Source organism: Callithrix jacchus, chromosome 14 (assembly GCF_049354715.1).
Source record: "Callithrix jacchus isolate 240 chromosome 14, calJac240_pri, whole genome shotgun sequence".
Classification (NCBI taxonomy): Eukaryota; Metazoa; Chordata; class Mammalia; order Primates; family Cebidae; genus Callithrix; species Callithrix jacchus.
The window spans coordinates 75,725,326-75,740,094 of record NC_133515.1 but is presented as its reverse complement, the minus strand read 5'-3'; the positions used below and the strand labels follow the sequence as shown (position 1 = coordinate 75,740,094).

General features: G+C 40.7%; 1 protein-coding gene across 1 annotated transcript in view; it reads right to left on the bottom strand.

The window, feature by feature from the left end:
• Positions 1-14,769, bottom strand: part of CDKL4 (cyclin dependent kinase like 4) — a 138,314-nt gene that overhangs the window by 88,637 nt on the left and 34,908 nt on the right. Inside the window, 1 exon segment of the mRNA XM_078348371.1 lies at positions 10,489-10,579. Within this exon segment, the coding sequence (XP_078204497.1) occupies positions 10,489-10,579 (91 nt within the window).

The window sequence follows — 14,769 nt, the reverse complement described above, 5'->3', positions numbered from 1 at the left end:
GAGGAAAACTTCCCTGGCCTCACTAGAGACCTAGATGTCCAAATACAAGAAACTCAAAAAACACCTGGGAAATTCATCACAAAAAGATCATCACCTAGGCACCCCGGCATCAGGTTATCTAAAGTCAAGATGAAGGAAAGAATATTAAGAGCTATGAGACAAAAGCATCAGGTACTATAAGGGAAAACCTATCAGATTAACAGCAGATTTCTCAGTAGAAACCCTACAAGCTAGAAGGGATTGAGGTTGTATCTTTAGCCTCCTTAAGCAAAACAATTATCAGCCAAGAATTCTGTATCTAGTGAAGCTAAGCTTCATAAGTGAATGAAAGATACAGTCTTTTTCAGACAAACAAATGCTGAGACAATTCACCACTACCAAGCCAGCACTGCAGAAACTGCTAAAACATGCTCTAAGTCTTCAAACAAATATTTGAAGTACACCAAAATAATCTCCTTAAAGCATTAATCTCAAAGGACCTATAAAACAACAACACAATGAAAAAACTCAGGGTATTCAGGCAACAAATAGCATGATGAATAGAGTAGTACCTCACATCCCAATACTGATGTTGAATGTAAATGGCCTAAATGGTCCACTTAAAAGATACAGAATGGCAGAGTGAATAGGAATTCATCAACCAAGTATCTGCTGTCTTCGAGAGACTCACCTGACATATAAGGACTCCCATAAACTGGAGGTAAAGGCGTGGAAGAAGGAATTCCATGAAAATGGATACCAAAAGTGAGCAGGAGTAGTGATTCTTATATCAGACAAAACAGACTTAAAGCAACAGCAGTTAAAAAAACAAGGAGGGACACTATATAATGATAATTTTAAAAAACTAGTCCAACAGGTAAATATCACAATCCTAAATATATATGCACCTAACACTGGAGCTCTCAAATTTATGAAACAAGTACTACTAGACCTAAGAAATAGACAGCAACACAATAATAGTGGGGGACTTCTATACTCCACTGACAACACTAGACAGGTCATAAAGACAGGAAGTAAACAAACAATGGACTTAAACTATACCCTACAACAAATAGCGTTAACAGATATTTACAGAACATTCTCCCCAACAACTTCAAAATATACATTCTCTTCATCAACACATGGAACATTCACCATGATAGACCCTATAATAAGCCATAAAACAAAAAAAAAAGTTAAGAGAAAATTGAAATTATAGCAAGAACTCTCTCACACCACAATGGAATAGAATTGAAAATCAAATCCAAAAGGAATCCTCAAACCCATGCAAATACATGGAAATTAAATAATCTGCTCCTGAATGATTGTTGGGTCAACAGTGAAATCAAGATGGAAATTTAAAAATTCTTTGGACTGAATAATAATAGTGACACAACCTATCAAAACCTCTGGGATACAGCAAAGGCAATGCTAAGAGGAAAGTTCCTTGCATTAAATGCCTACATCAAAAAATCTGAAAGAGCACAAATGGACAATCTAAGGTCACACCTCAAGGAGCTAGAGAAAAAAGAACAAACCAAACCCAAACACAGGAGAAGAAAACTGAGATCAGAGCAGAAGTAAATGAAACTGAAACAAACAAAAAAAACACAAAAGATAAATGAAACAAAAATCTCGTTCTTTGAAAAGATAAATGAAATTGATAGGCCATTAGCAAGATTAACCAAGAAAAGAAGAGAGAAGATCAAAATAAGCTCAATTAGAAATGAAACAGGAGAGGGGGAGGACTCAAGATGGCGCTGTGAGAACAACCCAGGATTGGAGCTCTCCTTGAATCCGCGGAGAGGTGAGTCAGAGCTGCATTTCCAGACTGATCTTTGTTGCCCACAGAACGGGGAAATTCCCAAGTATAAAGGAGACGTGGGACACCTGGCAGTACCACTGCCTGGCAAAGCCGGCAGCTGGGGTGGTGGCGGCCGGCCCTACCCATCGCTTCCCACAGGGCGTGCTTTTCCGGGTGCCCTGTTGAACCGGCAACCTGAGACTTGAGAGGGCTGGACTTGAGACTGAACGAGACTTGGACAGTGGGCCAGCCCAGGGGATTGCAGGGACAGAGCGTTTGGGCTAGCCCAGTGGGACGAACAAAAACCACGATTTCAAACGATCCCCATGCAGTCGGTCCGAGATGCTCTGTGGGGGAGGGGCGTCCACCATTACCGAGGCAAGCCGCCCCGACTGAGATACACGCCCACTGCTGACGCAGCCAGCCATTGCCGAGGCAACCCGTCCCTACTGAGATACACGCCCACTGCTGATGCAGCCTGCCGTTGCTGAGGCAACCTGCTACAACAAAGAGACTCCACCTCAGGGTGTGGCGGAGACCACAGCAGAACAGCAGAGCCTGCCCCAACAGGGCGAGCCTCACAACAGCAGGGCGGAGCCTCAGCAGGCAAACAGTGGCTAGTCTGCCTCCTAGCTGGGCAGGACACCTCAACAAACATCCAAAAATTAAGCCCGAACCCCCCAACACAGAGCATTTGAGAAAAAAAGGGTTTTTTTAATGAGCTCTGTTGCAGCAGAATCAAACATAGCAGCCTAACAGCCCTGAATGAACAACAGAGATCACAGCTGAGCAATTGAGCTCCTATAAAGTACAGACTGTCTCCTCAAGCAGCTCCCTGACCTCTCTATATCCAAAAGACTGACATTTGGCAGGCATCATCCTGGGACAAAGATAGAAGAAAAAGAAACTGGTAGCATCCCTCACTGTGCCACAGCTGCTAGAGGTGCACCCCAAACAAGCAGGGCCTGGAGTAGACCTCAGCAGTCGTACAGCAAAGGGGCTAGACTGGTAGAAGGAAAACCAAGTAACAGAAATACTTCATCATAACAATCTGGGTGTCCACTCAGAGACCCAATCGAAAAGCCAGCAACTACGCAGACGACAAGCGAATAAATCCACAAAGATGGGAAGAAACCAGTGAAAAAAGGAGGAAAACACCCGAAACCAGAACACCTCGCCTCCTAGAAAGGACCAAAACTCCTCACCAGCAAGGGAACAAAGCTGGACGGAGAATGACTGTGATGAAATGACGGAATTAGACTTCAGAAGGTGGATAATGAGAAACTTTTGTGAGCTAAAAGAACATGTATTAAATCAATGCAAAGAAACTAAGGAACTTGAAAAAAGATATGAGGAAATGATAACAAGAATGGATAACTTAGAGAGGAATATGAATGAATTAAAGGAGCTGAAAAACGCAATATGAGAACTTCGCGAAGCATGAACAAGTTTCAATAGCCGAATTGACCAAGCAGAAGAAAGAATATCTGAAGTCGAAGACCAGCTCAATGAAATAAAACGAGAAACCAAGATTAGAGAAAAAAGCGCAAAAAGGAATGAACAAAGTCTCCAAGAAATGTGGGACTATGTGAAAAGACCTAACCTACGTTTGATAGGTGTACCAGAAGGGGATGAAGAGAATGAATCCAAGCTGGAAAATACTCTTCAGGACATCATCCAGGAAAATTTCCCCCACCTAGCAAGACAGGCCAAAACTCAAATGCAGGAAATACAGAGAACACCACAAAGATATTCTGCAAGAAGAGCAACCCCAAGGCACATAATCGTCAGATTCAACAAGGTTGAAATAAAGGAGAAAATACTAAGGGCAGCCAGAGAGAAAGGTCGGGTCACCCACAAAGGGAAGCCCATCAGACTCACAGCAGATCTCTCAGCAGAAACACTACAAGCCAGAAGAGAGTGGGGGCCAATATTCAACATTCTTAAAGAAAAGAACTTTCAATCCAGAATTACATATCCAGCCAAACTGAGCTTCAGAAGTGAAGGAAGAATAAAATCCTTTGTGAACAAGCAAGTACTCAGAGATTTTGTCACCACCAGGCCTGCTTTACAAGAGCTCCTAAAAGAGGCACTACACATAGAAAGGATCAATCAGTACCAGCCATTCCAAAATCACACTGAATGCTAAAGAGCTTCAACATAATGAAGAATCTACAACAACTAACAGGCAAAACAGCCACTTAGCATCAAAATGGCAGTATCAAATTCACTCATAACAATATTAACCCTAAATGTAAATGGACTAAATGCACCAATCAAAAGACACAGACTGGCAAATTGGATAAAAGTCCAAAACCCTTCAGTGTGCTGTATCCAGGAAACCCATCTCACATGCAAGGATACACAAAGGCTCAAAATAAAGGGATGGAGGAAGATTTACCAAGCAAATGGAGAGCAAAAAAAAAGCAGGAGTTGCAATTCTCATCTCTGATAAAATAGACTTTAAAGCAACAAAGATCAAAAGAGACAAAGAAGGCCATTACATAATGGTAAAAGGATCGATACAACAAGAAGAGCTAACGATCCTAAACATATATGGACCCAATACAGGAGCACCCAGATACATAAGGCAAGTTCTTAATGTCGTACAAAGAGACTTAGACTCCCACACAATAATAGTGGGAGACTTTAACACTCCACTGTCATTATTAGACAGATCAACCAGACAGAAAATCAACAAGGACATCCAGGGCTTGAACTCAGACCTGGAGCAAGCAAACCTGGTGGACATTTACAGAACTCTCCACCCCAAATCCACAGAATATACATTCTTCTCAGCACCACATCACACCTACTCTAAAATTGACCACATAATTGGAAGTAAAGCACTGCTCAACAAATGCAAAACAACTGAAATCATAACAAACAGCCTCTCAGACCATAGTGCAATCAAGTTAGAACTCAGAATACAGAAACCAACCAAGAACCATACAGCTTCATGGAAACTGAACAACTGGCTCTTGAATGTTGACTGGGTAAACAACGAAATGAAGACAGAAATAAAGAAGCTCTTCAAAACCAATGAGAACAAAGACACAACATGCCAGAACCTCTGGGACACATTTAAAGCAGTCTCTAGAGGAAAATATATAGCAATAAGTGCTCATATGAGGAGAATGGAGAGATCCAAAATCGACACCCTATGATCAAAATTGAAAGAGCTAGAGGAGCAAGATCAAAAAAACTCAAAACCCAGCAGAAGACAGGAAATAACTAAGATCAGAGCTGAACTGAAGGAGATTGAGACACGAAAAACCCTTCAAAAAATCAATAAATCCAAGAGGTGGTTTTTTGAAAAGATCAACAAAATAGACAGACCACTAGCCAGACTGATTAAAAAGAAAAGAGAGAACAACCATAGATGCAATAAAAAATGATAAAGGGGAAATCACCACAGATTCCACAGAAATTCAAACCATCATCAGAGAATATTACAAATAACTCTATGCACATAAACTAGTAAACCTGGAAGAAATGGATGAATTCCTGGACTCCTGTGTCCTCCCAAGCCTAAACCAGGAGGAAGCTGAAACTATGAATAGACCAATAACAAGGTCAGAAGTCGAGGCAGCAATTAAGAGCCTACCACTCAAGAAAAGCCCAGGTCCAGACGGGTTCACAGCCGAATTCTACCAGACACACAAAGAGGAGCTGGTACCATTGTTTCTAAAACTATTTCAAACAATCCAAAAAGAGGGAATCCTTCCCAAATCATTTTATGAGACCAACATCATTCTGATACCAAAACCCGGCAGAGACCCAACAAGAAAAGAAAACTTCCGGCCAATATCCATGATGAACATAGATGCAAAAATCTTCAATAAAATATTGGCAAGCCGATTGCAACAGCAAATCAAAAAACTTATTCATCATGATCAAGTAGGATTCATCCCGGGGATGCAAGGCTGGTTCAACATACGCAAGTCTATCAACGTAATTCACCACATAAACAGAACCAAAAACAAAAACCACATGATTATCTCAATTGACGCAGAGAAGGCATTTGACAAAATTCAACAGCCCTTTATGCTAAAAACCCTCAATAAACTCGGTATCGATGGAACGTATCTCAAAGTAATAAAAGCTATTTATGACAAACCAACAGCCAATATCATACTGAATGGGCAAAAACTGGAAGCATTCCCTTTGAAATCTGGCACTAGACAAGGATGCCCTCTTTCACCACTCCTATTCAATATAGTTCTGGAAGTTCTAGCCAGAGCAATCAGGCAAGAAAAAGAAATAAAGGGTATTCAAATAGGAAAGGTGGAAGCCAAATTGTCTCTATTTGCAGACGACATGATAATATACCTAGAGGGCCCCATCGCCTCAGCCCAAAAACTCCTGAAACTGATAAGCAACTTCAGCAAAGTCTCAGGATATAAAATCAATGTGCAAAAATCACAAGCATTCGTCTACACCAATACCAGACTTAAAGAAAGCCAAATCAAGAACGAACTGCCATTCGCAATTGCTACAAAAAGAATAAAATACCTTGGAATACAACTCACAAGGAATGTAAGGGACCTCTTCAAGGAGAAGTACAAACCACTGCTCAACGAAATCAGAGAGGACACAAACAGATGGAGAAACATTCCATGTTCATGGTTAGGAAGAATTAATATCGTGAAAATGACTATACTGCCCAAAGTAATTTACAGAATCAATGCTATCCCCATCAAGCTACCATTGACTTTCTTCACAGAACTGGAAAGAACCACCATGAACTTCATATGGAACCAAAAGAGAGCCCGCATAGCCAAGTCAATTCTAAGCAAAAAGAACACAGCGGGGGGCATCACACTACTGGATTTCAAACTATACTACAAGGCTACAGTAATCAAAACAGCATGGTACTGGTACCAAAACAGAGATATAGACCAATGGAACAAAACAGAGGCACCGGAGGCAACACAACATATCTACAACTATACAATCTTTGATAAACCTGACAAAAACAAGCAAGGGGGAAAGGATTCCCTGTTCAACAAATGGTGTTGGGAAAACTGGCTAGCCATGTGCAGAAAGCAGAAACTGGACCCCTTCCTGACACCATACACTAAAATTAACTCCAGATGGATTAAAGACTTAAACATAAGACCTGGCACCATAAAAACCCTAGAAGGAAATCTAGGCAAAACTATCCAGGACATAGGAGTAGGCAAGGACTTCATGAACAAAACACCAAAAGCATTGGCAACAAAAGCCAAAATAGACAAATGGGACCTAATTAAATTCCACAGCTTCTGCACGGCAAAAGAAACAGTCACTAGAGTGGATCGGCAACCAACAGAATGGGAAAAAATTTTTACAGTTTACCCATCTGACAAAGGGCTGATATCCAGAATTTACAAAGAACACAAACAGATTTACAGAAGAAAAACAAGCCCATTCAAAAGTGGGCAAAAGATATGAACAGACACTTTACAAAAGAAGACATATATGAGGCCAAAAATCATATGAAAAAATGCTCATCGTCACTGGTCATCAGAGAGATGCAAATCAAAACCACATTAAGATACCATCTCACGCCAGTTAGAATGGTGATCATTAAAAAATCTGGTGACAACAGATGCTGGAGAGGATGTGGAGAAAAAGGAACACTTTTACACTGTTGGTGGGAGTGTAAATTAGTTCAACCATTGTGGAAGACAGTGTGGCGATTCCTCAAGGCCTTAGAAATAGAAATTCCATTTGACCCAGCAATCCCATTACTGGGTACATATCCAAAAGACTATAAATCGTTCTACTATAAGGACACATGTACACGAATGTTCATTGCAGCACTGTTTACAATAGCAAAGACCTGGAATCAACCCAAATGCCCATTGATGATAGACTGGATTGGAAAAATGTGGCACATATACACCATGGAATATTATGCAGCAATCAGAAATGATGAGTTCGTGTCGTTTGTAGGGACATGGATGAATCTGGAGAACGTCATCCTCAGCAAACTCACACAAGAACAGAAAATGAAACACCGCATATTCTCACTCATAGGCGGGTGATGAAAAATGAGAACACATGGACACAGAAAGGGGAGTACTAAACACTGGGGTCTATTGGGGGGAAAAGGGGAGGGCCAGTGGGAGGGGGAGGTGGGGAGGGATAGCCTGGGGAGAAATGCCAAATGTGGGTGAAGGGGAGAAGGAAAGCAAAGCACACTGCCATGTGTGTACCTACGCAACTGTCTTGCATGCTCTGCTCATGTACCCCAAAACCTAAAATCCAATAAAAAATTAAAAAAAAAAAAAAAGAAATGAAACAGGAGATATTACAACTGATACCACTGAAATACAAAAGATCACTCAAGGCTTCTATGAACACCTTTATGTGCATAAACTAGAAAACCTAGAGGACATGGATAAATTCCTGGAAATATACAACCCTCCTAGATTAAACCAGGAAGAAATAGAACCTCTGAACGACCAATAACAAGTAGTGAGGAGATTGAAATGATAATTTAAAAGTTACCAGTGAAAGAAGTCCAAGATCAGAGAGATTCACAGCTAAATTTTATCAGACATTCAAAGAAAAATTGGTACCAATACTACTGACACTCTTTCAAAAGACAGAGAAAGAGGGAATCCTCCCTAAATCATTCTATTATCACCCTAATACCAAAACCAGGAAAGGACATAACAAAAAAAAAAACTAAAGAACAATATCCCTGACGAACATAAATGCAAAAATCCTCAACAAAATACTAGCTAACCAAATCCAACAGCATATCCAAAAGATAATCCACCATGATCAAATGGGTTTCATACCAGGGATGCAGGGATGGTTTAACATCTGCAAGTCAATAAACGTGATATACCACATAAATAGAATTTTTTAAAAATCACAAGGTCATCTCAATAGATGCAGAAAAAGCATTTGACAAAATTCAGCATCGCTTTATGCTTAAAACCCTCAGGATAATCATAGAAGGGACATACCTTAAGGTAATAAAAGCCATTTATGACAAACTCACAGTCAACATGATACTGAATGGGGAAAAGTTGAAAGCATTTCCCCCGAGAACTGGAACAAGACAAGGATGGCTACTTTCACCACTACTATTCAACATAGTATTGGAAGTCCTAGACAGAGCAATTAGACAAAAGAAAGAAATAAACAGCATCTAAATTGGTAAAGATGAAGTCAAACTTTTGCTGTTTGCTGATGACATGATCGTTTGCCTTGAAAACCCTAAAGACTCATTCAAAAAGCTCCTGGAACTGGTAAATGAATTCAGCAAAATTTCAGGATAACAAAATTAAGGTACACAAATCAGTAGCCCTGCTATACACCAGCAGCAACCAAGCTGAGAATAATGGATTTCCAGGAAAAATCCCCAAATCCATGACACCACATCTATACCATACATTGGATGATTTTTTTTTTTTTGAGATGGAGTCTCCCTTTGTCACCAGGCTGGAGGGCAGTGGCGCGATCTCATCTCACTGCAACTTCTACCTCCTGGGTTCAAGCGAGTCTCCTGCCTCAGCCTCCCCAGTAGCTGGGACTACAAGCGCGTGCCACCACACCTGGCTATTTTTTTGTAGAGATAGGGTTTTAGTAGAGATAGGGTTTCACCGTGTTAGCCAAGATGGTCTCAATCTCCTGACCTTGTGATCCGCCTGCCTTCACCTCCAAAAATGCTGGGATTACAGGCGTGAGTGACCACACCCAGCCTGGATGACTATTATTCACTTCATTTCCTAAATTGAGGGTCATATATATTTCAGTATTTTTAATGTATTTCCTATACAGCTGAGATCATACTGTGTACATATGTTTTCACTTTCCTTTTTCCCTTACTGTGTCTTAAACATTTGCTGATGTCACTGAAACTGCAAACATCCCTGCTAATGGCAGCCTAGCATTTCATGATACTGATGCACATGGTACTATGTGCAGCGTTCACAGCTCCATAGTCTTCCAGTGTTTGTATATTTCTCTTTTCAGCCCCATGGCACAGGGACCACTTATCATTAGGATCCTATTATCTTATACCACAAAGCACAGCAACCTCAGAGAGCCTTGATTAGTTTTTGTTTTTGCTCAGCCCTTCCAAATGCATTGCCAAGTCACTTGTGTTTGGGCCCCATCAGAATACTGATTATGTCCACACCCAGACTGCAAGGTGTATGCTGCTAATACATATATTTGTCTGCTGTAAAGTTCTAGATTGAGGGAGAAACAGTTATTTGTCCCCCTTTCCCTTCAGTTCCTCCTTGCCCGAAATGATTTCCTTTTTCTTAGCACTGTCTCTGAATCCTGTCTCTTTAATTTTCAGTTTACTCTTTCTAGTCTCAACAGTTCCATGAAGTTTTTCAACCACTCTCGCCCACATTAATATCTCCCTCCAGGGAACCGTCTGCACCTTCACTTTAGTACTTTATTGCTAATCATCTTGTATTATTCTTTGTTTCTTTTACTGTAGATTATAAGTGCATGAAGAGCAGAAATGCTCTTAGAATTCTTTTCCTCTCCTATGGAGCAAAGCACAGAAAGGTGACATACAATAAATTAGCTGAATGGAGCAGAGTTGAAGAGCAAACAGGCGAAAGTGAGATTTTCCTTTTTGAATAACAACAATACCACATTTGGAGTACATTCAAAATCCAAAGCATTAAACCATGTCATTTTGTTATCATCTGAATTAAATATCAGTAAAAAATGTTGCTACTTACTCAGAATTCGTGCAAACCCAAAGTCACAAATCTTGATTATTCCTTGCTTAGTTATTAGAATATTTTCAGGTTTTACATCTCTGTGAATACACTGTAAAATCATTATTTGATTATTTTTCTGAACCATCAAAATGACAAAGAATAAACATTAACTACCAGTTTAAACAACAGATACACAACTTATGAGATAAAAACAAATATGGGTTTCTTTAATTTTTCTAAAAGAACTTAAATTGGCAAATTTTCACTTGTAAATCTTGTTATGCCAAAGTTTTAAAAATTATTAAAATATTGTTTTATTATTGAAAAAATTAAAATTATAATTGTATAAGAAAACTGTGTCTTTTTTTTTTTTTTTTAAAGAAGGAAGTATCAGGCTGGGTGTGGTGGCTCATGTCTATAATCTCAGCACTTTAAGAAGCCCAGGTGGGAGGATAACTTAAGGTCAGGAGTTTGAGACCAGTCTGGGCAATGCAGTGAGACCCTCTCCCTACAAAAAAAGCTTAAAAATTAGCCAGGCATGGGGGCATGCACTTTTGGTCCTAGCTATGTAGGAGGCTGAGGCAGAAGGATCACTTGCACCTGGAAGGTTGAGGCTGCAGTGAGCTATAATCACACTGCACTGCAGCCTGAGCAACTGAGCTACACCCTATATATAAAAAAAATTCAAGAAGACAGTATCATACAATTATTTCTTTCACATTTTGCTAGGCCCTATTTATCCTATAAGATGTAAAACCCTAAACAAGATTAGACTCAGAGTACCTCTAATAACTGCTGTCACTCAAGAGTCACAATTCAGGTTGAAAAACTATTGCAGGTTTGAGAAATTAGAAAAACATTTAAGTGATAACAAAAAGCAAAATTCACTTCTAATTAGAATGTCCATATTCTTTATCATTCAAATCAGGACACTTCCAAGTGTTGAAAGATGGGCCTATTAAAAATCACAGGACAACAGGCACAAGCCAAGACTGCCCTGGGCCAGCTTGGGCGCACAGTCTCCTACTTAGCAGAGATTCCAAGGCATTCTGTGTCAGGGGATGGGGATCACTTCCATCTCCTCACCACGGAGCTAGCCTGGAACAAACAGCAACACTTCTGAGTCAGAATCCCTACTGAGAAAGTGGGACCCCACTACGAGGCACTCTGACCTCAAAGAAGCTTTGTTTTTTGTCTTTGTTTTTTGAGATGGGGGTCTCACTGTGTCACCCAGGCTGAAGTGCAATGGTGCGATCTCGGCTCACTGCAGCCTCTGCCTCCCGGGTTCAAGTGAGTCTCCTGCCTCAGTCTCTCGAGTAGCTGAGACTACGGGTGTGTCCCAAGTAGCTAGGATTACAGGCGCTTGTCACCATGCCGGCTAATTTTGTATTTTTAGAAGAGACGGGTTTCACCACGTTGGCCAGGCTGGTCTCGAAATACTGAGCTCAAGTGATCCTCCTGCCTCGGCCTCCCAGAGTTTTGAGATTACAGGTGTGAGCCACTGTGCCTGGCCCCCGCTATTCTTTCATATGCAGCAGCCTTACAATTTGCTGCCTCATCATAATGACCCTGAATGAAGCAGAGGCTCCTTGCTGGACAGGAGCCGCCCGGCTATAGGCCTGGGTGAGGGCAGGCTAAACATGGGCATTCCAGAAATGGGTTTCCATGTTGCAGCCTTACTCTTCAGAACTTTCCAGTTTATCCACACTCCCAAAAAAAGAAAATGGATGAAAATAATATCGATCTCCACAACTGGGCCCTCACAGGGAACTCTATACTTTTCAAAGCACTTTCCATTCAAAGCATGGATTATTCATCCTTGCAACAATCCTGTGATTGCAAGTGGTCACTGAGAGCATCCACGAATTAAGTGTCGCAATCATCAACTCCAGCCTCCTTCTCTGCTATGCTATCAAGCCCTTTAAGTATTTCCGTCAAATTGACAATTCTGAAACGATTTTCTTTGCTTCTCTAATAGCTATCTAGAAAGAAAAAAAGCTGAGCCCTAAATTCATTTTAGTTTCCAGAAATGACACTGGTAACAGGAGCTTGTTCCTACTTAGTCTCAATTACTGTCAACTGCTTCACAATCTGTATGAAGAGAATTTAGAAGAAACTTTTTTAGGTCTCTTAAAAGTACTAAGGCCATAGACACTAATTTAAAAAAATACATAGGCTCGGCATGGTGGCTGATGACTGTAATCCCAGCACTTTGGAAGGCCAAGGTGGGAAGATTGCTTGAGCTCAGGAGTTTGAGACCAGCCTGAGTCCAATAATGAAACTCCATCTCTACAAAAAATACAAAAAGCAGCCAGTTGTAGTGGCATGTACCTTTAGTCCCAGCTACATAGGAGGCTGAGATGGGAGGACGGCTTGTTCCCCAGGAGGTAGAGGTTGCAGTGAGCCAAGATGGCACTACTGAACTCTAGCCTGGGTGACAGCGTGAGACCCTGTCTCAAAAAAAATTGTTAGAATATAAATGAACATAGTTTTGATATCCTTTTAAGCAACACACTTATGAAACAGACTAACACTCTGCGTCAGTAACACAGTTGGTGATTACATTTGAACAGGTTATGTTCCTTAAATGAGTTTGCATCAAATTCTAGAATTTTCTAGACTATGTGTAGCATTACCAAGTAAATGGATTTACATTGATATCTGTCCATTGGCCTATACATCTGTTTTCTGGATCTAATCCATGTGAAATTTATAGCACTTATTTTTTGACCAAATATACAAAGGGAAATGAAGTGTTGACATATCCCAAAGAAACAGGAACATGCATTGGTATAGGAGCAGGTAAGAGAAGTTACTGACAAAGAGTGAGAGGATATTGAAGAAATTAAAAAGTGAGTAAAAATAATTGGAACCTAGTTGGCATGGTGGCTCATGCCTGCAATCCCGCCACTTTGGGAGGCCGAGGCAGGCGGGTCACCTGAGGTCAGGAGTTCGAGACCAGCCTGGCCAACATGATGAAACCCTGTCTCTACTAAACATACAAAAATTAGCCAGGAGTGGTGGTGGGTGCCTGTCATCCCAGCTACTCGGGGGCTGATGCAGGAGAATCACTTGAACCCAGGAAGTGGAGGCTGCCATGAGCCAAGGTCGAGCCCTGCACTCTAGCCTGGGCTACAGAGCCAGACTCCGTTTCAGAATAGATAAATAAATAAATATTAAAAAATACACAAATAAAATAAAAAATTAGAACCATAAGAAACAGGATGTGGGGGGATGAAGATGCTCAGACATACAACATTCACCTACTCCACTGCAAAGCCACATTCCGTGCAAAGTCTCTGCAATGCCACTTTCAATCAGCTTATTTTCCCTCAAAGAACAAAAAACATGCAGGTCTCTTAATAAAATAATTTTAATAAACTGAGTTTTATACACAGATTTTAGCAAACATTGCTCAGGTTGGGTTGTTGTGGCTGATGGGCAATTTTTTTTTGTCTCACAAGCCAGCCAAAAGAGAGATCCATGATATTTTAAAACTGACTTTTAACTTTAAAATCATCTCTGCAAACTTGCACATCAGAAATTGCTTCTTAAATAGCCTGATAACAATAAATCGTTTTTTATTAACTGATAAATTTATTCTGTTTGAGGCTTAGGCATGGATGCTCACACAGCAAGGACAGAGAAAAAGGACCCCCTCCTTGACAACCAAAACATAGATACCAACAAGATGCTGAAGGATGTTGCAGCCTGACCCACTCCTATCACAGAAGTCATTTTTGCCAACTGGACATGATGACTCATGCTGTAATCCTAACTCTTTAGGAGGCCAAGGTGGGAGGATCGCTTGAGGTCTGGGGTTTGAAACCACCGTGGGCAACACAATGAGACTATCTCTACAAAGAAGAATTATTTTTTTAAATTGGCCATGCATGGTAGCATATGCCTGTAGTGCCAGTTCCTTGGGAGGCTGAGGTGGAAGGATTGCTTGAACATGGGAGGCTGAGGTTGCAGTGAGCTGTGAAGGTGCCACTGCATTCTAGCCTGGGCAAAAGAGCAAGACTCTGTCTCAGAAAACAAAAGAAAAGGAAAATAGAAGTCATTTTTGCCATTTTGAGATGAAGCCCCTTTTCTCTAATCAATACATCAAATATATAAAAATCCATGGGTTCATTATGGCGTTAAATGGATCACTTTGGTTATCTCACTCTAGTGATATTGTAGTATAAAACAGAGCAAAATGAGTAGGTATTTTCTTAAGTCCTGTGCTTCTCCAAATTTAATGTGCACATGAGTCACCTGGAGCTCTTGTTAAAATGCAGACTCTGATTCAGCAGG